This window comes from Carassius carassius, chromosome 45 (assembly GCF_963082965.1).
Source record: "Carassius carassius chromosome 45, fCarCar2.1, whole genome shotgun sequence".
NCBI classification, from domain to species: Eukaryota; Metazoa; Chordata; class Actinopteri; order Cypriniformes; family Cyprinidae; genus Carassius; species Carassius carassius.
The window spans coordinates 25,645,692-25,673,100 of NC_081799.1; the positions used below are offsets into that span (position 1 = coordinate 25,645,692).

The 27,409-nt window shown below is 32.1% G+C and overlaps 1 protein-coding gene across 1 annotated transcript in view; it reads left to right on the forward strand.

Annotated features, from left to right (window-relative positions):
* Positions 1-555: 555 nt before the first annotated feature.
* The window catches only part of LOC132127260 (WD repeat-containing protein 70), a 62,592-nt gene continuing 35,738 nt past the window's right edge, over positions 556-27,409 (forward strand). The window contains exons 1-9 of the mRNA XM_059539050.1: positions 556-639; positions 2,417-2,470; positions 2,544-2,627; positions 2,706-2,772; positions 4,244-4,430; positions 9,860-9,919; positions 10,769-10,902; positions 16,971-17,124; positions 22,097-22,173. Of these exons, the coding sequence (XP_059395033.1) occupies positions 615-639; positions 2,417-2,470; positions 2,544-2,627; positions 2,706-2,772; positions 4,244-4,430; positions 9,860-9,919; positions 10,769-10,902; positions 16,971-17,124; positions 22,097-22,173 (842 nt within the window). The 5' untranslated portion in view covers positions 556-614. The remainder of the gene's footprint in view (positions 640-2,416; positions 2,471-2,543; positions 2,628-2,705; positions 2,773-4,243; positions 4,431-9,859; positions 9,920-10,768; positions 10,903-16,970; positions 17,125-22,096; positions 22,174-27,409) is intronic.

Below are 27,409 nucleotides of genomic sequence, written 5' to 3' on the forward strand. Positions count from 1 at the left end.
AATGCAGAGCACAAATTCTGAGTATGGGTCACCATACTTGGCTGAATGTCACTTTTACTTCACTTCACTGTGTTCTGACCTGAGACACAAGAAAGAGAGAAAAAAAGAAAGAAAAATGTTGGGATTGAACACAGAGAAAGCAATAAAACAACTACATATGTAATGTACATTCAAATTACATTACATGAATATGTCACAGTTATACTAAATTAACAGATTTGTAAACCAACGAAATCAACAAGTGAGACACATGTGAGCTTTCAATTAATAATTTTCCAAACCTAACTAAATAACTGGAGGCAAAGTTTTTTTTTAACTGCACATAGATCACAAACCTCTGAAATCGGTGGATAAATGTGAACGTTATCGTGTTTTTATTCAGTAAAAACCGCAGCTCCCCCGTTTACTTTCATTTGTTTTAAGGCAGTCTTGCCCTCACTAACATGGCGGACGCGTTGACGTATCGTGGCAACGGCTCAAAGCGGCCAATGAGGCGTCTAGGTATTTATATGTCTATGGTGAAAACAGTTCGCGATGACGTCATTGGGCTTGTGTTTAGGAGAGACTTTTATTTTGACTCTCGGCGTCCCGGAAGTGTGTGTGATCTTTTAGTCATGGCTGATAGCGTGAGTGATGCTGGTGAGTTTCTGACTTTATTTTGTATTTTGTGGAGTGTTTCCGTCGTGTTAGTGAGGTCAGTGTGTTTAAAGTGCGGCACTGCGTGTTTCTGAAAGCGTCGGTGGTTTAATGAAGTCAATTCCGGTCGCCGCGCTGTTTTAATAATAATAATCATCATCATCACAGACGCCTGAACATGCGATTCTGGGGATTCTTCAAACAATAACCAGAATAACCGTTAGTCTAGATGTTGTTTTTAATTCGCTTTTAGACAAACCATGTGCCATTTATCCATTAGTCAACACCATTGCTGAGGATTTTCTTCTTTAAACCAGTTTCTCAAACATACCCGGTTTATAACCGTCATCGGTTTACTACGTCACAGTTCAATAACCAATCACGTTAAGGGACAGATGCCCATCATTAACATATTTATTTTGTTTACCACCTACACATTATCAATAATTAAATAAATAAATAAACCTAGTGTTTTTTTTATTATGTATCACTCGCACACCGAGTTCGTTTTTGTAATCTAAGGCAATAATTTAAAATTTTCCCTTTAGGTGATGATGATGATTGTTTTATTTTATTATAATTCTTCATTGTTACAGTATCTTTTGTAAAGGTTAAAATTCTATAATAGAATAATATAAATTAAATTCTAACTCAAATTTACCATAATAATAATTGAATTTATACATTTTTCTGCCACCCAAACATTATTCATTGTTTATATACACAATTTTTATTATGTAAAGGTAATAATTCTATAATAATAATAATAACAGAAATTCTGTAATAATAACTAGAGCAGAAATTTATATAACTGAAAATCTAATAATTTCAATAGCAGAAATGTAAAAAAAATTTACTCAGATTTTCCTTTTATAATATGTTAGAATCTGTTTTATTTATTATTTTTAACTGACACCCACACTTTATTAATTGTTCAATAACTTTTTGTAAAGGTAGTAATTCTTTAATAATAATAATAACAAAAATTCTGTAATAGCTATAGCAAAAAAAACTAAATTGAAAATCAAACTCAAATTTTCCATTTAGAATAAAATTTTATTTATTATTATTCACTGTTTATGTAATAATAATAACAATATTAATGGGAAAAAATAGAAATTCTATAATTTCAATAGCAAATATTGAGAAAATTTAAATTCATATTTCCCTTTAGAATGTATATTTTGTATTATTCAGTGTTTATGTATTAATAATAACAATAATGTAAATAATAACAGAAATTCTGTAATTTCAATAGCAGATTTAAAAATAAAAAAATTCTTATTTCCCTTAGAATGTTTATTTATTTTTATTATTCGGTGTTAAGGTAATAAAATGTAAATAATAATAATGTAAATAATTACAGAAAATCTATTAATTTCTATATTTTGAAAATTAAATTCTAATTTCCCTTTAGAATATACTTTGTATTATTATTCACAATGTAATAATAATAATAATTATAATGTAAATAATAACAGAAATTCTATAATAATTTCAGTAGCAGATATTTTGAAAATTAAATTCTAATTTCCCTTTAGAATGTTAATTTATTTATTTGTATTATTATTCAGTGTTTATGTAGTAATAATAATAACGGAAATAACAGAAATTCAATAATTTCAATAGCAAATAATTAACATTAAATTCCCTTTAGAATATATATTTTGTTATTATTAATCATGTAAACAATAACAGAAAATCTGTGTTAATTTCAATAGCAGATATTTAGAGAGTGTAATGTAAAGTATTCTGATTGATCATGCTGTGTTGATCTCAGGTGACTCCAGCAGTGATGCAGACCTCTCCTCTGTCATGGGCTTCTCTGGGTTCGGTGAGTGTTTCTGGAGCTGTGTGTGTCTTCAGTGTCACGTGTTGAGTCTGAATCCTGTCTGATTGGTGCTCAGGGAAGAAAGCGCGCACCTTTGACCTGGAGGCGATGTTTGAGCAGACGAGGAGGACAGCCATCGAGAGGAGCCAGCGCATCTTAGGTCATTACTTCACCTCTAGTCTGACCTCTGACCTCTGAGTTTGAAGAATCCTCTTGACTCTGAGTTTTTCTGTCACAGAGGAGCGTGAGAAACAGGAAACTGAGGCCAGCAGCAGCTCTCAGAGCAGCAAGCCGTCAGCGTCCAGGTACAGAGCATCACCACAACTGTTTAATAATAAACACTGCATGACATTATGATTACTATAGGAAGACAATAAAGAATAAATCAGTCGAGCTCTCTCTATTCTAATTCTAATCTTAAAAGAAAACTAACATTAGATTCTTTGTTTTTCTTTTTATTTATTATACACTTAACAAGAAGCAAAAAAAGACCTAACACTTGCTTGCTCTATTCCTTTTATATTCTATCTGTTTTCTTTTTATTTATTATATAATTAAAAAAAACTAATGTAATTATAATAATAATAATAATGTAAATAATAAAAGAAATTCAATAATTTAAACAGCAGACATTTTGAAAATTAAATTCTAGTTTCCCTTTAGAATATGATTTTTATTTATTATTATCATTATTCATTATTTAATAATAATGATGGAAAAATAACAGAAATTCAATCATTTAAATAGCAAATATTTTGAAAATTAAAATCTAATTCTAATGTTTATTTACTATTATTTATTATTATCCAGTGTTAATGTAATATTAATAATAATAATAATAATGGAAATAATAACAGAAATTCTATAATAATTTCAGTAGCATATATTTTAAAAATTAAATTGTAATTTCCCTTTAGAAAATTATTTTTATTTATTATTATTATTATTATTATTATTATTATTCATTATGTAATAATATAATAATAATGGGAAAATAACAGAAAATCTGTAATTTCAATAGCAGATATTTTGAAATTTAAATTCTAGTTTCCCTTCAGAATATAATGTTTATTTATTTTTATTGTTATTCAGTCGTAGTAATAATAATGATAGAAATAATAACAGAAATTCTATAATAATTTCACTAGCAGATATTTTGAAATTTAAATTCTAGTTTCCCTTCAGAATATAATGTTTATTTATTTTTATTGTTATTCAGTCGTAGTAATAATAATGATACAAATAATAACAGAAATTCTATAATAATTTCACTAGCAGATATTTTGAAAAAGGATATTTTGATTATTTTAACTCTGTGTGAGATTCTGTTATCTTTCTCATTGTAAACACAACAGATAGAATATATAGGGAATGTGTCATTTAATCAGGAAATATTATATTCACAAAGTTTTATTTTTGCTACTTTACCTAATTGTAACACTAAAAAAACAATAACACCAAAAAAAAAAAAAGTCTAAAATTTGTGAAACTGTGTAATGATCTACTGAATGTTATGAAATATGATTTAATATTTCTGTACAATTTGTGTTATGCATTTAAAGTTTTATAACTACATAGCCAGCAATACACTGTATGTTTTAAAATTATAAATTTGTATTTAATGCCAAAAATCATTAGGATATTAAGTAAAGATCATGTTCCATGAAGATATTTAGTGAATTTCCTACTGTAAATGTATCAAAACTTCATTTCTGATTAGTAATCTATCTATTTCATGCCAGTTCTTGTTCCGTCATCATGCGTTTGTGTGAACAGGAAGCAGGACTCTGATGTCATTGGTCCTCCACTTCCTGTTGTGCTCAGTGCTCAGCCGGAGGAAAGCGATGATGATGATGATGATGATGATGTGGTCGGGCCACCGCTGCCTCCTGGATACAAGCACAGCACCGCTGATGATGATGATGATGATGATGATGACGATATGAATGATGAGGAAGATGACGTGAGTGTATTTTCATCTTTCAGTCCCATAAATCATATTCACACATGCAGATCAGATTTAATGTTTACCTCTTTACTAATGTTTACATTCAACTTGAAATCTGTCTTCATCTGTATTATCCATATTATACTGTATTAATATAGATTATAGCAATTGTCTTGTAAAAAAAACTAACATTTATAATAATATTTGATGCCTTTGTGCTGATGTAGATAAAACGTGTTTTTGCATGTTTGTTTAATAGTAATGAAATTTTATGACAGTAAAATAACTATTTAGTAAAGAAATATATATTTAGCATTTAAAAAATGTATCTTTTGTCATTTTTAATTATAATTAAGCACATTTTATCTTCAAATTTCCTTTAATGGAATGATAAATATTAATATTAAAATCTTAGTAAATATTTAAAACTTATTATGTATAAAACTATTATGATGTAATATTATCAAAATGTTTAAATTGTTGAGTAAAAACATTTTTTTAGAATTTGATGCCTTTAATTAACGCTGATGCAGATAAACCAAAACATATAATTCATAATTAATGCTTATAGTAATGTAAATCTAATGAGAATAAAAATAACTATATAGTAAAATAATTTTAAGAAAAGTAATTCTTTTTTTCAGAAGTAATTTTTTTTTGCTTTTTGACTTTATTTAATGTATAGTATATTTAATGCAAAATATATATTAAATATATTATTTAAATGTTATAGTAAAATTTTTTTAATTTGATGCATTTAATTTATGCTAATGTAGACAAACATAGTATTTATAATAAATATTTCCAATGAAAATACAATGAACTAGAATATTTTAACATTTAAAGCCTCTTTTTTATTTTTGCAGTGTCATTGATTTAATGATGTTCTAGATTATGGAAATGAAATAGTTTTTCTGTCAACCTTTTGACCTTTGAATGTTTACATTTCTGCATTTAGCATCCAAAACTACTTTTATTTGACATGTTTCCAGTGAAATTCTGATGGGAGATGCTCAGTCAGGACAGTTGACGGGCCACTGCTGCGCGTCGTCATGAAAGCTTATCATTTTCACGTGTTTTTAAATTACCACTTGTCGATTTAAACATTAAAGCATCCAAACACAAGACACGAAAAAGCTTAACAGAGTAGCTGGTTACTCGCGCGCTGTGTTCGGTGCGAACTGAGCTGTCTTCTGTGAAGTTCTCCTCGAAGTCCCTCCTGCACCTGAACGAACAAATACAAATCGCAGTTTGAACAAACAAAAAGATGTGAAAGAGCCCAATTCAGTTCTCGCGGTAAATAGAAAACGATTCAACCCGGCGCTCCGGTGAGATAAGAACTTGTAGTAGGTGCTCTGGGAATGGGGAAGCAATATAGAATGAAAAATACACAGGTCCCAGGCACTCAAAAAGAATTCAGGTGGAGAAGGTAAACATTAAGAAGCCTTTATTGTGGTATGGCCAATATCAAAATTAAAATGCCGACATGTTTCGACCGCAATGGTCTTCCTCAGGGCAAGGTGATAATCACAATTGGTGTGCTCACACATAAAAACACTCCAAACCACTCCCATCATCAATAAGCAATTAGTGGACTAATTAAGTTCAATATCAAGATACGGGTAATCAGGTGTATGAGATCAGGACCTAAAAAGTAAAAGACAAAAAAGGGACAATGCAAAAAGAACAAAAATTATAATATTAACATACACGTATATATACACACGTATACATACATGTAAACAAATACCTACATATAGTAATATTAAAGTAACACAAAACAAAGATAAATGTAGTAAATACAAAGTTCAGTTCTCGCGGTGTTCAGGCTCACGAGGCATCTCTCAAAACACTTGAACACCGAAACTGCTTCTTTTTGCTCTTGTGCCGACAAATACATAGAAAATATGTCAAAATATCCACCTTGGAAAGTATGCTGGAAAAATCTGTTTTATTTTTTTTTTCAGTTATTTGTCAGTTATTTCTTAAGTTAAAGTAAACAGTTGAGGAAAAAGATGCATTCATCGTCTCTTAAAGTGACCGCGCCTAATTTAGCTACTAGCTGCTGCTGTAATGTTAATCCAAGAAAATGAAAATCACTCACTGCTCTTGACTGAATTACTTTGTAGTTTTAACAAGAATGTATGCACAGTCAAACCAAAAAATATTCAGACTCCAGATATAATTTTTGATATGTATATTTTACTAGTAGGTACAGGACACTAATACATTTATGTAAGTGAGTATAAGCAAACTGTGACATATTATACCCAAAGAATCTCCATACAGTGACCTACTAGTGAAACAGATATAATGTTTCTATCTCTCTATCTATATATACAATTGGGACCAAAAATTATTCAGCACCTTGTAAAGCACCATGCATTGCTTATGTGTTTTTCTTCTGAATTGCTAATGCAACCTTTTCACACCACAGTCTGAACCAAATGAAGCATTGCTCGGTAATTGGTCAACAAAGTATTGATAGTTGTGTAAATATTGTAACAATTGTCTGTAGTTTTGGTTGATTGTAATCCATTAAATTTCTATCAAAGTTATGACATTATCAAGACGAATTTGTTCTGACACAGTTTAACTCTAAGTTCTTGTCATATTTTATAACCATTTTAGAAGCAATAGCAAATAAACTGTAATAATGTGAGAAATGTTGAAGGTGTCTGAATAAATGTAGGTTTGATTGTATATTTCATTTTTACATTGAAGACTATCCAGTGCTATTTTACATTTAATTATTCGGTTTCTGTACCTGGACACCTACAAACTTGAAAAAAAAAAAAACTTAAACATTGTGTAAATAGCACAAATAAATAAAAATGAACGAACATACAGATTAAACAATTTCAAACAGGGCCAACAGGTACAATCTTCAGCGGGACCTCGCAAACCCCAGCTACGGCCCTGGATGTTTCTAAAAGTAAGCTATTAATGTCGAAATTTAGGATTAATTATTGTAACTGAAAATCATATTTAGGTCAAAATTGTCCGTTGTTTGGGAACTAAATCCGCTGTAAAGAGTGATCTATTTAAGCCCACTGAAATGCTCGAGTGCAGACACATCAATCAGCGTCTCTGTGTTTTAGGTAAAAAAAAAACATTAAACTAACACAGATTAAATAAAATAACTCATGCATGTTCAAATTCCCCGCTGCCGTAATATTAACAGTTTTATTAAAACGCTACAGTGTCCTATGTGACGTCTGTTTTTATATTGTTTATCAACAGTAACGTTATATTGTTTGGATTAACTAGACGAGTAGACAGACATGAATGTTTATTCATAACCGTACCGAAAATAAGTAAATATTGTTAGCTGATGCTAACTGTCTAGCTAACAAGCTTGCTGGTGCTAACTTGAGGTAATTTTTATAATGTCCAAATATTTTTATTCAACCACCTATATATATATATATATATATAGATTACATCTGGGGAGAAAAGAAAGGATGTGATGTTCAGAAAATGGTAACTACAGTAATTATCAAAGTGGGAAGAGATGCACCCCGTTTGGCCAGGGGTGTTTTTACACAACAGACAAGGTTTGAGAAGGAAAAAATCATTGTGAAAATATAATTATATTTTCCTTAAAATGTTCTTCCTAACTTCAGGCCTTATTATCATGTCATATATAACTGTAATGTTCTGTAAAACAACAAACTTTAAAATACTTTGTTCTTACTGGTGTAAATCAGATGGTCATCTCTGTTTTCTCTCAGGTACATCACAGTGTAAGCTTCACAGTTAACATCACTCTCATCAGTGTAGTCCATATCAACAACACAAATATATCCTGACTCCATATAGTGGTTATTTTGGAAAAAATCCCAGGTATTTTGAGCAGTAGAATTATAAAAAAAATATGTGCTAATATAAAATTAAATTAAGTAGCCTATATAAAATTGCAAACATCTATCTTTCAGTACTTTTTTACTTAAGTACATAAAAAATCGAGTACTTTTGTACTTTCACTTGGGTAAAATTGAAAAAGGAGTACTTTTACTGGAGTAATATTTTACTATACGTATCTGTACTTTTACTGAAGTACGTGATCTGTGTACTTCGTCCACCACTGCGTGAGGCAGACGGTAATATTTAATTTGTTTATCTGGCTCCAAGCGAGAGCTGTGTTGTGTGTGTGTGTAATGTCTCTCTGATGCCACTAGAGGGACACACTGCCCTTAGGTATCAATACAAATGACTAATAAGACTTATTAGCCTTCATAAGTGCTTCATATGCTGTCATTTTACCTCAGATGTTGAGTTGATGGCTGTAGAGAGATTAAAAACATCAGATGAATGTGTGTGGGTCATACTGTCTCTGGAGCGGTGAGGGAGTGTGAGTTTGTGTGAGTGTGTGAAGCAGACGTGAGTGTGTGGGTTTTTTGCGCGTGTGTGAGAGTGCGTGCGTGCGTGTGTTTGAGTGTGCGCGCGTGTGTGTGCGTGCGTGTATGAGTGTGCGTGTGTGTGTGCGTGCGTGTGTTTGAGTGTGTGCGTGTGTGTGCGTGTGTGCGTGCGTGTGTTTGAGTGTGTTTGTGTGTGTGTGCGTGTGCGTGCGTGTGTTTGTGTGTGCGCGTGCGTGTGTGTGTGCGTGCGTGTGTTTGAGTGTGCGTGTGTGTGTGATTTGTCTCTGTGTGTGCGTGCGTGTGGGTGTGTGTGTGTTATTTGTCTCTGTGTGTGTGTGCGTGCGTGAGTGCGAGCGTGTGTGTGTGATTTGTCTGTGCGTGTGTGTATGTGTCTGTGTCTCTGTGTGTGTGTGTGTGTGTGTGTGAGATTTGTCTCTGTGTGTGTGTGTGTGTGATTTGTCTCTGTGTGTGTGATTTGTCTCTGTGTGTGTGTGTGTGTGTGTGTGTGATTTTTCTCTGTGTGAGTGAGTGTGTGTCTGATTTGTCTCTGTCTGTGTGTGTGTGTGTGTGTGTGTGTGAGATTTGTCTCTGTGTGTGTGTGTGTGTGTGTGTGATTTGTCTCTGTGTGTGTGTGTGATTTGTCTCTGTGTGTGTGTGTGAGATTTGTCTCTCTGTGTGTGTGTGTGTGTGTGTGTGATTTTTCTCTGTGTGTGTGTGATTTTTCTCTGTGTGAGTGAGTGTGTGTCTGATTTGTCTCTGTGTGTGTGTGTGTGTGTGTGTAATTTGTCTCTGTGTGTGTGTGTGATTTGTCTCTGTGTGTGTGATTTGTCTCTGTGTGTGTGTGTGTGTGTGTGTGTGTGTGATTTTTCTCTGTGTGAGTGAGTGTGTGTCTGATTTGTCTCTGTCTCTGTGTGTGTGTGTGTGTGTGTGTGTGTGTGTGTGTTGTGAATGTCGTGGTCTCTCTGTAACAGTGTTCTCTCAGGCCTGTGGTGTTTGAGGGCTCTGATAGATGAGTACGGCTTCGGGCCGCTGGGTTAAATCTACTGAATGAAAGTCACTGCAGATGTTTGTGTTTCTGGACAGAGTCCAGTGAAGAGGATCCCGGACTCTCATGAGATCACGCTTCAGCACGGCTCCAAAAGTGTAAGTGTCCATCTGACGCTCATCCTCCGATCAACACGTCAGTCTAGTGACCGCATTCATTTCTAAATGAGCTTCTCATTCTTCTCTTCAGCTCGGACTTCATTACACACAAAACAACTGTTCTTCCATAAATCACAATCATTTAAAATATTTGTAAATATATTTGATAATATTTGCAGTATTATTTATTACATTTACCATTACATTGAAATATTTAAATAAATATAAAAATATAATTTTTAATTTATAATGTAGAATTTTTTTAATGTATTTTCTATTTACTATTTATAATTGATATATTATAACTGTTCATATGGTATTACTAATTAAATATTAATATTGTAATATTAGTCTGTAAATACATACATTTCCAACATGAATTTGAATTCTTTCAAATTAATATATTATTTATATTGTGAATTTTGTATTGATTGTATATTAATATTATAATTTTAATATAATTATATATGCAATTTTTCTTTAGATCATATATATTTTTAAATAATAATTACAATAATTATTTTTAAAGATTAAAAAAATTACATGATTATTATAAAAGGTCTTATTATACATACTGTCCAAAAGTCACATACAAAAAAAAACATTTACCTTACTTTCTTGATATTTAAGCACATTATTGTTATTAGTATTACTAGCAATTTTATTAAGTATTTATTTAGAATTATTATTTTTTTTTTTAATTTTAATCTTTAAAATTCAAAAGTAGTTTGAGGTCAGTTCTGCTGCACAGAAGACCTCGGAGTCGTTATTCAGCTCTTTAATATTTCTGAGTGTTAATAGTCTCTTAAGGCTCTAGAGAGCATCTAATGAAGCTGCTTTCTGGTCCAGGTCTCAGCTTTGGCTCTGGATCCGTCCGGCGCTCGTCTGGTCACCGGAGGCTTCGACTACGACGTCAAGTTTTGGGATTTCGCCGGGATGGACTCTGCGCTGCATGCCTTCCGATCGCTGCAGCCGTGTGAATGGTGCGTACACCTCGTCTGTCTCCAGTCAGAGCTCTGCTTTAACTAGAAATCCCCCTCAGAGGAACACAATGGTCTTGAGATATTAGGGAACTCGACCGATGCTCAGTTACATTTTCTTGCATTTTTAAAATAAAATAAGAAAAGTACGACGATAATAATAATCACTACTGCTCTATTACCAATGCATAATTTATAACACTCACACATAGTGTTCAAATTGGGATCTGTAATATTTTCTGATTTTTTAAATGAAGTCTCTTTTATTTGTACAGTAGAAAGTGCATCACTGATTCGAGAAGGGGGTCTCAAAAATGGCCAAAAAAATATACTTTTATTCACTTATAAATTTTAAGTTATATTGTGCTTTGTTGGTGTATTGTTTTCTAGAATGTTAAAAAATGTTCAGTGTTGAGTAAATATACGTGTGTGTTTGTGATAGATAAATAAATAAATAAATAATATATATATATATATATATATATATATATATATATATACTAGGGATGTCCAGATCCGATCACGTGATTGGAAATCAGGCCCGATCGCGTGGTTTCAGACTCGATCGGAATCGGACGTTACCTCCCGATCAGGACTCGGATATATATTCTCATTAATTTTTAACACATCTTTTGTTATGCGGTGGCACAGAGTTAGACCCTTTTGACTCCACACAGAAACAGTGACGCGTGCGGCATGACATCACTTTGTTTTCAAGAGCTGGTGTGAATAAATATAGATTTAAACTCAAAGAGACATGATAGTTTCATTCGGACCCAGGATACAGCGAGATGAACATCACAGAGCGCTAAACTCTCATGCAGTGTGTGTTTCATTCATACTTGAAGCCGGAGCGCGCTCTCGCGCTGATATCAGGAAATTCCTAATATGGACAAAAGCGTCCAGCTATGCTGTGGTGCGCACAGGAAAACAGAAACTTATGCAAACACGAAGACGTTAAAATACGATCACGACAATAAATTGTTCTTCAAGTCATCTCCAGCAGGTGATAAATAAAGTATGAACAATGCAGTGCTGATTGACATAGTATTTATTACAGTATAGAAACTATTCTGCATTATTATGTGATAAACAGTGTTTGTAGTATATAAACAAATCATTATTATTTGTTATTGTCCAGCAGTTATAGATTTCTAAGCCAATTAAAAGCTAGAAATTAGAGAAAAAATAAAGTTGCCTATACTACCAGTCAGAAGTTTTTGAACAGTAAGCTTAAGGTTTTTTTTTTTTTTTTAAGAAGTCCCTTCTATTCACCAAGCCTGCATTTATTTGATCCAAAGTACAGCAAAACAGTAAGATTTTGAAATATTTTTACTAGCCTATTTAAAATAGCTGTTTTATATTTGAATATATTTCAAAATGTAATTTATTGAACATCCTGGATCAGTTTTTTCGCTCTTCTTTATTCTTTTTTTATGTATAATAGAAGTATCGGATCGGGACTCGGTATCGGCAGATACTCAAAATCAAATGACTCGGACTCGAGGACAAAAAAACCTGATCGGGACATCCCTAATATATATATATATATAATTTTTATTTATTTATTATAATTAAATTCTTTTTTTAAAAAGCTAGACAAGACAGTAAAAAGCACATTTTGGCTATTTCATTTATGCAATGATGAAAAAAGTTGGCGAAATATAAAAAATGACCAAAAAAATTATTCTGTCTTTTATTTTATATGAATTAAAATATTGTAAAAATATATTTACTTGAAGAATAATATTGCTGACCCAGAAAGCCTTTACAAGTTGTATTTTACATTACATTTTTTTTTTTTTTTTACATTTTGTCATTATTAATTAGCACAATTAAGCACTTTCCCCCCAAATTCCCAATAATTTAATGCAAAAAAATAATTGATACGTAATATAATAATCTCAAACAAAAGCTAGATATATGATGTAAATTGAAAAAAAAAGAAAGCTATTTTTATTCTCATTACATTTTTTCTATGTACCGTATTTTCCGGACTATAAGTCGCACCCGAGTATAAGTCGCATCAGTCCAAAAATACGTCATGACAAGGGAAAAAACATATATAAGTCACACTGGACTATAAGTCGCATTTATGTAGAACCAAGAACCAAGAGAAAACATTACCGTCTACAGCCGCGAGAGGGCGCCCTCTGGTGGCTAGAGACGGTAATGTTTTCTCTTAGTTCTTTTTTCTCGGTTCATGTCAAATTAATTATGATAAATAAGTCGCACCTGACTATAATTTGCAGGACCAGCCAAACTATGAAAAAAAAGTGTGACTTACAGTCTGGAAAATACGGTAGTAAAATATAATTTAAAAAAAAATTATGTGAAGATTAGACTGACTTTTTTTATGAACTTAAAATGAGGAGCACAGTTAAATATTTAAGAGCACCTTCTTATTATTAATTCAAAATTTTATAAAAAATGTTCTTTCCCATTCAAGGTGATATTTGACGACTCAAAGTGATTTACAGTAGAATTTTGTTTTAACCTTTGTGTTTGCATTTTTCTAACTTTATTAAAAGTGTTATCTTTCGTAAAAAAAAATCGATTTAATAAGCTTTTAAAAAATTCTAATTGAAACGACAGAATAAAAACACCTAGAATAAGAAGAATAAGTTACCAATCAAATGAGATCAGAATTAACCAATGTGTGTGTTTGTATTCAGAATTTGTATTTTGAAAATCTAAGATAAGAATCCAAAATCCAAAATAAGAAGTATTAAATGATTTACATAACGGAAAAGATACTTTAAAAATGAAAGTAACACTGCCGGCAGGTGGCAGCAAGTCACTGATTTTATCACTGAATCATTCATTCAATTGATTCATTCGAACAGCTGATTCGTTCAGGAATGAAGCAAGTGACTCTTTATGAACAGGTGATTGAATCAGATTCATTTAAACACTTTCATTCATAATTGAAGCAATGTTGTATTTGAATGGAGATGTGACTTAGTTTTATTACTCAATGTAAGTCACTTAATATTAACTCCTTGTTTACTGAACTGATGTATTAAATCAGTATAAAATAAAATAAAAATAAGTGTTTTTATTATCTAAATTGTATAAAAAATAAACAATATGGTAATATTTGGTGCCTTTGTTTAATGCTGATGTAGATAAAATATGTAGTGTTTAAAATGAATAAAGGAACCAAGCAATTAAAATTAATTTATAGAGATTTCTAACATAATAAAAATATTTTACATGCAGAATTAGTTTTTTTTGCATTTTATCATTAATAATTAAAATTATTTTCATTAATCATTTTATCCCCAAATTCTCATGAATTGAATGCAAAAATGTACATTACAATATAATATGATCGTAATTATTTATTATTTAAATTGCATTGTTTAAAAACATTAAGGTAATATTTGATACAATTTTCATTTATATTTAGCATTTATAATGGTTTACAGTAATGAAAATCTAATGAGTATAAAACAATTATATTTTACATAAAAAAATGTAAATGTTTTTTTTTTGCATTTTACATTTTCTTGTTATAAATGATAATTAAGCACATTTTATATCTTAAATTCCCATTAATTTAATGTAAAAATAAAATAGCACTCTCCTTTTCCGTACAAAACCTATTTTTAAACAGGCCCTCGATCTCCGGTCGAATCAGCTAAATGCAGCCAGATGCTGGGTATTTTTGGTCTTGTCTAATCTTTTTCCTTGAAATCCTCCTAAAAGTGGAACCCAAATGTCTCGAGATCTTGAACTCCAATTGGCTGAGCCCGAGTGTGATTTACTAAAGCGCCACGGCACATTAACAAGTTCATCAGCCCAGGTACGGTGGCATCTTTTTACCAGCAGACGCGAGCAGAACAGCCAAAGAAAACACGCGGCCCATGTGGAGCCCATAAAGCCGGTGACCCAGAAAGGGTAACAGGAATTTAGAGCAGACCTCTGCTTCTGGTGATCATGTTTTCTTCTTCTCTGCGCTCTCACATAGTCATGGACACAGTTAACAGTCTCTCCAGGACCGCAGCGCTCAATATTACACTAACTGTGCTCACTTCTCTCTTAAACAGCGCAGAGATGATGAATTGCTTCACACTAGGACTCTGTTTGCACAGATCATGCTTTATCTAGTGCTTGTTCTGTATTAGCACAGCTTAAGTGCTTGAACACGGCTGGGTCACATTACACACCAGAACAGAAACTGACTTTTTCAAAACCTTTATTACTTTGTTTTTGTCGTTTGAATGACCGTGAAGCCCATTTTCACCATTGCTATAATGCAAAAAATACTGATATATTATTTAAATTGTATTTATGCATCATGAAAGTGTTTGTAGTGCAGCTTTTCATTTATTTAAATAAAGTGTAATTGCATTAAAGTGATGAGAATGAAAGAAAAGTAAAATGTCTGGGATGAACTATTACATTTTTCATTCTCCCAGTTGATTTTAATTATTAATGCTCATGACCAGGTTTGGACATATAGAAAGTGTTAAACTTATTTTATTGCCATTCATATTTTCTACAAAGCAAAATAAATGTTTTATTCTTATTTTGGGGTAAACAATCTATGTATAAATCAACTTTATATTTAATTAAAATTGTTTATATATATATAAAATATTTATGCTTGTATATTGGTAAAAAAAATGTATTGCTTAATTTTGTACTGGTTCAGTCTTTGATTTTATGTAGTTAAAGTGAAGACATTAATATATTGTAGTATAAAAGAAAATAAAGTATGCTTGTAAATATCTAATTATAATTACTATTCTACTTTTACAATAAATAGTTTTTTGTAATTGTTTAAAAATATATATATTTTCTTTTATATCGATCATGTGTGACCCTAGAACACAAAACCTCAATATAAGTTATAAGGGTCAATTTTTTTAAATTGAAATTCATACATTTATTTATACATTAAACTTTCCATTGATGTATGGTTTGTTAGGAGGACAATATTTGGCCGAGATACAGCAATTAGAAAATTAGAAATCTGAGGATGCAAAAAAAATATCTAAATATTGAAGAAATCATCTTTAAAGTTGTTCAAATGTAGTTCTTATCAATGCATATTACTAGTGGTCGACTGATATATCACCAAAGTAGATGTATCGGCCGATATTTGGCATTTTTCAAATATCGCCATTGGTCGATCATTTTCTTGTTTGGCCTATGTGTTTGAGGCGGGATTTTATTTATTTTGACCAGGCAACTGACTTTTATTTTGACGGCGCTGGGAGCGGCACACTCTCACTGTCGTCATTTAAAGTTCTGTTTAATACGGATAAAAGTCCATTTAATAATCAGATAAAATGGTTAAACAAAAGAATTAATGTATACAGAGAGTATTGTAAAAGTTGCTTATATATTATTAGTAATAGAAAGGCAAACATTTATAATACTTTCTCGTCTGCCGTCAGCATTAAGCAAATACACAAACTTGTGATTTTAAATTATGCTGCGCTTTATGCATTTGCCCACTGTGATATTGATGTCATTTTCACTGTGTGCTGTATGTAAAAATGAGCGTTACCCAGGCTTTATTTGAAAAATATGATTCCCAGTGCACACTGGTGACAGTGTTTACTTCCTTTTTAATTATATTTTTATTAATTTTTGTGAAAAATACTTTATCTAAAGCATGTTTATTTTACACATTTATTTTTTTAATCCATTGTCAAATGATTTTACATTTCTTAAAGGTTAATGCAAATAAAAATTACAATTATATCGGTTTTATATCGGCTATTGGCCCCCCTATTTTCCAAGATATCGGCATCAGCTGTCAAAAATAAAAACAATATCGGTTGACTACTACACTTTACTAATCAAAAATTAAGTTTTGATATATTTATCAAAATAAATATATCAAATATATATATTTTTTTGATATATATTTTTATTTTTGATTTTTGGCGTAAAAGAAAAATCGATAATTTTGACCCATACAGTGTATTGTTGTCTATTGCTGCAAATATACCCCAGAGACTTCAGACTGCTTTTGTGCGGTAGGGTCACAAATATCTCTTGTAAAATCGTGTGTGTGTGTGTGTGTGTGTGTGTGTGTGTGTGTGTGATTGCAGTCATCAGATCAGGTCTCTGCAGTACAGTGTCACTGGGGACGTCATTCTGGTTGTGGCGGGAAACTCGCAAGCCAAAGTTCTGGACCGAGATGGATTCCAGGTCATGGAATGCATCAAAGGAGATCAGTATATTGTGGACATGGCCAATACCAAGGTAACCGTAAAGATACATTTGCATATAGAAATCTTAAAGGGATAGTTCACCCAAGAATTAAAATGTGCTGTTCATTTACTCTTCCTCAATCCAAGATGTAGAAGTCTTTTCAGGGCTCTAGACTGAGACAATTTTTGGAGAATTTTAATTTTTAATTTTTTTTAATTTTTAAGTTCTGTTAACCTCTTTTGTTACCATGCAACTATAAACTATGCTAACAAAAAACTATTCATCAGCATGCATTGATTAATACTCAAAGTGCAACCAAATCACGTGTTTAATGCTCCAGAGTGACCACTGGGAAAAATGAGCTACAGCCCTGCATTTATTTTTCTAAAGTAAATCAGTGATTTTTAGTGAAAGCTGTGGTCCTTGGTGACTCGTAAAATGCAAGTCAATGGCTACCGACACTTTTAGAGTCAAAAAACCATATGATTAAACATGAAACTAAACCCAGTGGCTCCTGAAAATATATTGAGGTCTTATGAAGCGAAACAATCAGTCTGTGCAAGAAACTGATCATGATTTACAACATTTTATACCTGTAATCCAGAGCCTGGCACACGGGGAAACCTGATTCTTTTCTGTGAACTGATTCCTTCAGACAGTTCACTTCAATGAGCTAGTTCAAATAAATGATTCACAAGTTGTTGTAATGTGGATGTTTTAAATCTCCAAAGCATATAAAGTGAGTAACCTGTCTTTATCAGCTCACCTTTTAACATAAACCTTGAGAAACCATAAAAACGTTCACTTCTCCCCGTTTTCAAGCGCTGTTCACACATTTGCATATTCAGTTCAACTTATGGTTTCGAGCTGAACTGTTTGCTCAGTTCAGTGACTGTTAGAGGAACTGGAGAACTGAATGATTCATTCATCAGCGGATCAGATACGCCGCTATTGTGGCTCATTTCCAAGCTATTTTTTTAGATTGAGTAACTAGTAGATCTGTGCTGCCCGAGCTGTGAACTGTTTCAAATGATTCAGTCTGATTTGGTGAATTGGTTCAAGTAGTTCACCAAAAAGAATCGGTTCAAAAGAATGATTCATTCGTGAACCACATGTCATTCTAGACCGTTTGCCTGAAGCTCTGGATTATAAGGCTGCGTCTCATTTCTCTGTCTTAGCCCTTACCCTTACCCCTCCCCCTCGGTTTTGCGCGTTCATGTGAGAAAAGTGAAAAAAAAAAAGTGAAAGTGACGTGACATTCAGCCAAGTATGGTGACCCATACTCAGAATTTGTGCTCTGCATTTAACCCATCCGAAGTGCACACACACACAGAGCAGTGAACACACACACACACACACACACACACAGAGCAGTGGGCAGCCATTTATGCTGCGGCGCCCGGGGAGCAGTTGGGGGTTCGATGCCTTGCTCAAGGGTACCTAAGTCGTGGTATTGAAGGTGGAGAGAGAACTGTACATGCACTCCCCCCACCCACAATTCCTGCCGGCCCGGGACTCGAACTCACAACCTTTCGATTGGGAGTCTGACTCTCTAACCATTAGGCCACGACTTCCCCACAAAGGGGAAGTGGCGTCTCAATTCTCATTCTGATCAAGGGCTAGGGCCAAGGCGAAGGGCTACATAGCCCTTGAAACGAAGTTTGCGGAGGACCACACTTGAAAGAGAGGGGTAACAACGTATAATTTTTTCAAGAAGTGCCAACATCAAGCTTTTTTATGGCTGAGCGTCGTACTGTGAAGGAGTCGCACAAATGTAATTTTCATCAGTTTAATTGACATTATAATTATGACACTCGTGTTTTAGGATACTTTAATACAATGTTTAAGCGATTTTAATTGTAATGTTTTTGTTTTAAATCGCTAGTTAACCGCTAGCTAGCAGCTATATTTGTCGAGCTAAGCTAACGTTAATTTTTATCTGTATCCTTGACATGACACTTCATATTATGTTTTTTAGGTGAAATTAGTGTGAAGTGAATTTTCGTGACATTACTCGTTATTCCTTGATTGATTTGACCTGGTGGACACAATCTTCTTCTACGGTGTCTTTGATTGATGGCACACAAGCGTGCAAAGATAAAGAGAGCCCAGGAAATCGATATCACAACCTGAGACGACGGCATCTTCGTTTGTTTATGTCAATGCTTGTCGCCTCTGTTGACGTGGCAGCCAGATAGTGGCAAGGGAAGATGACGCAAACGGCAATCGAGTGGCGTCTCATTTGTTAGTGGAACGCTCTACCCCTACCCCCCTTCACTCGGTATCGAGAAGCAAGGGGAAGACGCAGACAAAGTGGGAAGGGGAAGGGGAAGGGGAAGGGGTAAGACAGAGAAATGAGATTGGCCCTAAATAATATACTAAAATAATATTTAGTTTCTTGCACAGACTGATTGTTTCGCTTCATAAGACCTCAATATATTTACAGGAGCCACTAAAATAAATTCTGCAATGCCTGTATATGTTTTTTTCTGTCTTTTAAAGTGCCGGTAGCCATTGACTCACATTTTACCAGCAAATTTTCCGTGTAATTATTTGACTGTTTCCATATTTTGGACTGAATGGACTGATTTAATAATTTGGATATAATTAAGTATATTTGATTACTATTATTTGAGTATTATTTCTGTTTATTTGAGTGTTTGCCTAATGGAGACTCTTCTCATATCATTGCTCTTTTGTTTTGTTTTTTGGATTGCTTTGTCCTCATTTGTAAGTCGCTTTGGATAAGAGTTTCTGCTGAATGACTAAATGCAAATTTGCCCTTTAATTATAAGGGTCAGAAATTGACAAACCAGTATGCATCTCACAGACGCTTTTTGGCTGATTTGCGCTCAGAATGCTCTGGGAGTGTTTGTCAGTTCTCATGGTCTGTTTGTTTGCTGCATCTGGACGCTGTTTGTTGACCGAGGCGTAATGAGGTATACATGAACTACATCAGAGAGGCCAGCGCACACTTAATATTGCACCTGGTCCTTTAGGCTGTTCGCGGACACACTGTCCCTCTGTAATCAGTGTGTGTGAAGCGTGGCTCACTTGGTGCTTTCTTCAATCATTGTCAATGTTTTGTTTTGTTGTTGAAAGATGCCAACTGGACATCCATAACAGAAATACTTGCATTCATTTTTTCTATTTTTTTTTTTATAGTTATCATTTCCACATGTGTGTGCACTTGGCGTTCACTACTGACACGACTTTCTGCTCCCCAAAGATGCATTTATTTAATCAAAACTACATAAAAAAATATCAAATATTATTGCAATTTAAAATAATGTCTTTCTATGTTAATCTGTTGTAAGCTGTAATTAATTTCTGAGATTTACAGCTGTATTTCCAGCATCATTCCTCCAGTCTTCAGTGTCACATGATCTTCAAAAATTATTTTAATAAGCTGAATAAACATTTCTGATTATTATCAGTTCTTACAATGAATTTCTGAGGATGGAGCCAGATATCTGCTCTGAATTTGTGTTTCGTATCCCATGAGGCCAGTGTGTGTCCTTAATTGCAGCATTTGTTCATGTGACCTTCAGGACGTTTAAGTATTCAGAACATATTTATGATGGCACGCTTTAATAATGGGCTTTAAACAATGCAGCATGTGCTCATCATTACAGACAATCACTGACAGCTTTATTTATTCTCTCAGAAGGAATCTAGAAAAGCCCTCTGATGCATTTCCTGTCCTTCGATTGGACTCGTTTCCTGTGTCTTAATGAACACTTCAAAGGCATCATTAGAAACATGTTTTCTTCTGTAGAGTGTGAATGTGAAACAGAGTATTCATTTATAAGGATGTAATAATGTACTGTAGGACAGAACATGGTTTATTCACGTTAGGCTGATGTTTGTTAGTAGAGGTGTTTAGTAAGAAAGATATACATTTTTCTAAACTCTCTTTTTTTGATAATGTACATTGATTAATCATCAATAGTAAAACCATAAAAATTCTATTATATTATTCTATAATCAGTTTTGACACGTTGATGTTATTAAATTTATTTATTTATGATTATTGGAATTTTATTTAGATATTTTATGGATGTATTAATATGATTCAAAGCATTCATTTGAATTGTGCAAATGTTATTTTTATTTATTTATTTATTATCAAGATTCAAATTATTTTTGGGGAATCGTATTCAAACTTGTTTTTTTTCCCCCTAGTATTTATTTATTTTACTCAAACTTTTTTAAAAGTATTAATATATTTTTTTGGAAAAGCATAAAAAGTTTATATTTATTTTATTAATATGACCCTAATTATTTTAATTCAGATTTTATTTCTAATTAATTTATTTATTAATTTATTAACATGAAACAAACTTTTGGAATTAATAAAGATGTGTTAATGATTAAATGTGTTCATTTAGATGATTTTTAAAAATTATTTATTGTGATTTTATTTAAGTATTATTTTTATGTACAAATGTATTAATGTGATGCATTAATATAATTAAAATTATTAATTGGAATTTTATTCAGATACTTTTTGTATTTATGCATTAATGTGATTCAGTTATTTATTGGAATAGTATCTGTATATTTATTTTATTAATATAATCCAAAGATTTTATTTATATTAATTTCTTAATATGAACCAAACTTTTGAAATTGTATCAAGATGTATCAATATGATGTAAATATATTGCATTTATTTAATATGTCATAAATTGATTTTTGATGTAAATATCACTGACGAGATTGTTACACTGAATGATACTTTACTGGGTGTCTTCTGTAAATCAGGGGAAAATGTATTATATATATATTTTTTGCTCAGAAAAACAAAAACAAAATTGCGATTAAATTAAACAGAACTTTTTACAATTTTTGTTAACCATTTAAAGCAATATTACACTTATTGTTTTTATGCTTAAGCCCTTTTTCATCTTTGAACCTAATTCATTTACTAGAATTTTTGAGTATGATTCAAACTGAATGTTGCTTAATTTGCACTTTGCCGCCTGATTATGATCTTGATCTGTCGTCTGTCCTCTTGTAGGGTCACACAGCGATGCTGAACGATGGCTGCTGGCATCCCAAGATTAAAGAGGAGTTTCTGACCTGCTCCAATGACGGGTGAGTCGTCGGATGCCAGATGATTTCCAGGCGTCAGTGTTCGAGGTTAAAGTCGAGTGTTCAGCTTTGTTTCTGCTGGCATTTTGTGGTTGCATACTTGAAAAGTATTTCAAACCATTTGTTCATGGGTTTTAACCCATAATCCCAGGGGATTGTGGGTATTTCACTGGGCTTGTTGTGAGTGATTCAAAATTTGATGTTAACCACTTTCCAAACATCACATAACCAAAATTTAGCATTTGTATAAACTCTGAAATACATTCCATAAAAGCATTTATGGCAAGCATCATGAAAGTGAGTCAGATTGAATGATTCAGTGAGTCTTTTTTTATCACTTGTCTTTTTGGTCTATTCAGGAATCGCTCCACAAAACTAATTTTAATTTGTTTATAAAAAATAATCATCTTTCATTCTTTAATCATCCAGTCAATTAGCGAGTCTTAATTCTGTTTCAGTGAGTCATCTGATAGTTTGATTCAAACTGTAACGTCTGTTGACTCCTTGTTCATAAGAGTCATTTGTTCATAAGAGTCAGTCTTTTGATCACATTTAAGTGTTCATATTTGTTCAGCCACCAAGTGAGTCAGAGTTAGTGATTCAGTGATATATAATATTGTGATATAGAAATATTTTTGTTCATATTTTAATATTTTTCTTTTAATTATCCAATCAGAGTATTTATTCAGATTCAGTGAGTCATTTGTTAGTCTGACTGGAGCACAATACTTGCTGTTTTTATTTATTTATTTATTCAAGAATCTGTTTTTGTTTGTTTTCTTTTTAGACTAATTTAAGAATCTGTTCATGAAAATCATAATTTGTGATCACATATCAATTCTGGTGTTAGGTCTGTCAGTAACTCAATCTGATTCAGTTTTCTTTTTTTGTTTTTTTTTTATTCAAGAATCTGCTCATAATTATTTATTCATAAGAGTCTTTTCAAATGCATTATAATGTCGCCCTTTATTTAAAGTAACAAATATGGCAGCCATCCAATCAGTAAATGAGTCTGATTCAGTGAGTCATTTATAAGATGAGTCAGTAAATGAGTCCGATTCAGTGAGTCATTTATAAGATGAGTCAGTAAATGAGTCTAATTCAGTGAGTCATTTATAAGATGAGTCAGTAAATGAGTCTGATTCAGTGAGTCATTTATAAGATGAGTCAGTAAATGAGTCTGATTCAGTGAGTCATTTATAAGATGAGTCAGTAAATGAGTCTGATTCAGTGAGTCATTTATAAGAAGAGTCAGTAAATGAGTCTGATTCAGTGAGTCATTTATAAGATGAGTCAGTAAATGAGTCTGATTCAGTGAGTCATTTATAAGATGAGTCAGTAAATGAGTCTGATTCAGTGAGTCATTTATAAGATGAGTCAGTAAATGAGTCTGATTCAGTGAGTCATTTATAAGATGAGTCAGTAAATGAGTCTGATTCGGTGAGTTATTTATAAGATGAGTCAGTATTCACACATTTTTTAAAGTAGCAATTATGGCAGTGATTATTATTATTTTTTTTCCAATTCAAGAATCAGTCCACTTATAATTTGTCAAAAAATTAATATTTGTTCAGTGAGTGAGTGAGTCAGATTCAGATTCAGTGAGTCATTTTTCTTTTTTGACCAGTTCAAGACACATTTCATTCAGAGTCACATTTCAGTTTCTTCTTAAATTAAAATAGCATTTCTCGCAGTAATTGTGTCAGCTCTTCCTCCTTTAGTGCACTTTGCTATCCTAGCTACTACCTAGTTCCTAGCTCAAGAATACAGTAAAAAATTGTTAAATATTATCATTTCAAACGGCTGTTTTCTATGTGAATGTCTGTAATTTATTTCTGTAATCAAAGCTGAATTTTCAGCACCACATTTAATTTTTCAGGATTCACAGGAAGTTTAAAAACAGCGTTTATTTGAAATCGAAATCTACCCTAACCTTATTAATGTCTTTAATGTCACATCGGATCAATTTAATGCATCCTCGATGAATAAAAGCATTAACGCTAGTGTCTAAAAATTACAATTTAAGTGCTAGTTTTTATTATTAATGTCGCTAAAATAGCTTTAATTTTCTTTATGCAGAATATAACGTGAGGAGCGTTTTGTGCAGTTCTCTGCGAGTTTCTCAGTGATCTCAGCTTTCGTTCGCGGCTGGCAGGTGATGGATTGCGATGACCTCTGCGTGACCCTCAGTGCGTTGTCCTCTCAGTTGTAACGTGGTGAAGTCCTGGCGCTGTCCGCTGTGCTGCAGGACGAATGCCGTGGATTCCCAGCATGCCGTGCTGCAGTGAGAGCAGCTCTCTGGCTCCCCACTAAAAGCTCTGGAGATCTGCCACCTGTTACAGCTACTACTGTAAAAGCACTGGTGAAGTTTATAAGTGTGTCCCTGCAGCACAAAAGCAGTCTTGAGTCTCTGGGGTATATTTGGAGCAATAGCCAACAATACATTGTAGGAGTCAAAATTATGCATTTCTCTTTTATGCCAAAAATCATTAGGATATTAAGTAAAGACCATGTTCCATGAAGATATTTAGTAAATCTCCTACCGTAAATATATCAAAACTTAATATGCATTGCTAAGAACTTCATTTGAACAACTTTAAAGATGATTTTCTCAATATTTAGATTTTTTTGCATCCTCAGATTCCAGAGGATAACATAACATAAACCTTGCATCAATGGAAAGATGATCTGTAAATCTAAATTTGACTGGTTTTTTGTGGTCCAGGGTCACATCTTTGATGCTGATTTCTGGAAGTGACTGTGAGACTGTGACGACTGATGTTCAGGAGGACTGTATTCATAAGTGTTTTGAATGTTTTTGAGATTCAGAGCTGCACAGCGGAGTGTATTTTTAGACGTGCACTCATTTGTTTGAGCTGTAGTGCTGAAGACGGATTAGGAGGCGTCCCATATGCTCGGGATCATTGCTAAACTGCTGCTTTTATCAGTTAACCAACCTCCGAGGCTCTGCCAAACATCTCTTTATGTATAAGGACTGTAAAACATCTCTTCTGCGATCTGATATCTTTGCTCATTATTTAATTATTGCAAAAAAAATTAATCTTTTTTTTAAATCTGACGGTAATTTGCCTAAAATGTTTTGCAGCTAGTAGTGAACTTATTAGAAAAGTTTCTGCATTAAGTTCCAATTCATCCCCTTTAAAACAACACTGCTAAAAATATTAAAGTAAAAATGTATTTACTCATTTTATTTATTTATATATTATTTACAGTATATTAATAATTTTTTATATTAATTATATTTTTATATATTATTTATTTAACAAAAATAATATATATAAATATATATATATATATATATATATATATATAATATAAAGCAATATAATAATGTAATATTAATATATATAAAATGCATTACTATATGCTATAAAATATATATTATATTTACATTTTATATAAATAAAATTGTACTGTCTTTATTTTGTTTCTACATTAATTTGGATATTGAATGTAAAATAATTGCAATTTAAAAGTATTTTAAAAACGTAAATGTTATTGGGTTTAAAGTTGGGATTAATCACGATGGGTTGGGATTAATTTTAGAAAAAGGGTGTGATTTTAATTTTAATCAATTGACAGCATATAAATAAATAAATAAATAAATAAAGGTAGTGCATGAAGAAAAGGGGCCCAAATATAGTCAATCTTTTTTTTATTTTTTTTTTTTATATATACAATATGTTCTGTACCATTTCATTACTCCAGTATTTTCGCTCTGGATTGCTCTCAGATTTCCAGTTCTTAACTCTATATTTTATAGCTGCAGTGCTTGCAATTAAATAAAACCTCCTTTATGACCGGACACATGAAGTGAGCTGATGGTTCAAGATGATTCTTTGGGGTTTCAGAAATGAATGTGTCCAGGGCACATGAAGAAGAGTCCCAGTAGATGCGTTTTGCATCTTTGACTCGTGGTAGACGTGTGACCCAGTTTCTGAAGTGTAATGTGTTCATGTGTGTGAACTGGATCTGTGATGGATCGGCGTCAGGGTCACGTCTGAAAGGGTTGCTCCTCACAGAGCGAGCAGTGCACTCTTCACGATTAACACCATTCCCAAACAAAGACGGCGTTTAATTGCTCCGAGCCTTTAAGAGCCCATTAATGAACACACAGCTTCATCTGAGCAGTTCTTCATAATCAGCGAGCTGTTAATCATTCTGTCCTTTATTTCCATCCATCCGGGAAGTTTTCCAGTGTCTCCGAACACTTTCCCGCAGTGGGAGCGTTAGGGGCCGCTTGTGTTCCCTCGGAGCGATTTGTTTAATTCAGCTTTTTGTGCAGTTTTAATACAAACTTTTACTATTTGTATTAATAGGTTCAGTTATATTCAAGATGTCCAACAATATTAAAAAGCATAAAGTTTTAGCATATACTTAGTATTTATAAATTGTTTTTATATTATCTGTACATTTTATTTATTAGCGTTGTATTCTGAAATATATTTATTTTATTAGTTTATTTTCATATATTTTAAGTAATTTATAAATCATTTTTTATTTTTATCGATTTTATTTTTTATTTTATACAGTGTAACTATATATATATATATATATATATATATATATATATAAAACAGGAGGTATAATTCTATATTATTTTTATTTTTTTATATTGTTCAATTTATTGTATTCAGAATTATTTAAATTAAAAATGTCAATTATTTAACATGCCTTTTGTACGTCAGTGTCACAATATATTATGAATAATATTATAAAATTATTATTTTTATATATTTTAAAAGACAAGACACATGAAAACATTGTATTTCCTTAGCTGCACTGCATATATATATATATATATATATGAATGACATTATTATTCTTATTTTGAATAAAAACAGACAATATTGTGCACTTATCATGTGATATATGAGACCAAAAGAGCATTTTTGGCCCCAAATCATAACTTCATTTATGGAGTTTTTTTTTTGAAGAGTTTTTAATTTCATTAATTCATTCAGTTATTTAATTAAATATAAAAAAGTATCAAATGTAATAAAAATATATCAATTAATTATTATTTTAATTGACAAAATATTAAGTGAATAAATAAGAGTTATCAAAATAATAATAAATGAACAATGACTGATAAAAATCTGATAAAAATTATCTAATAAATTTAAAAACATGTATTTGATTTTAAAAAAAAAAATTTATTAATGAATGGCGGCAAATATATAAATGCTGATTAAATAATTAAATGCTTATTATATCT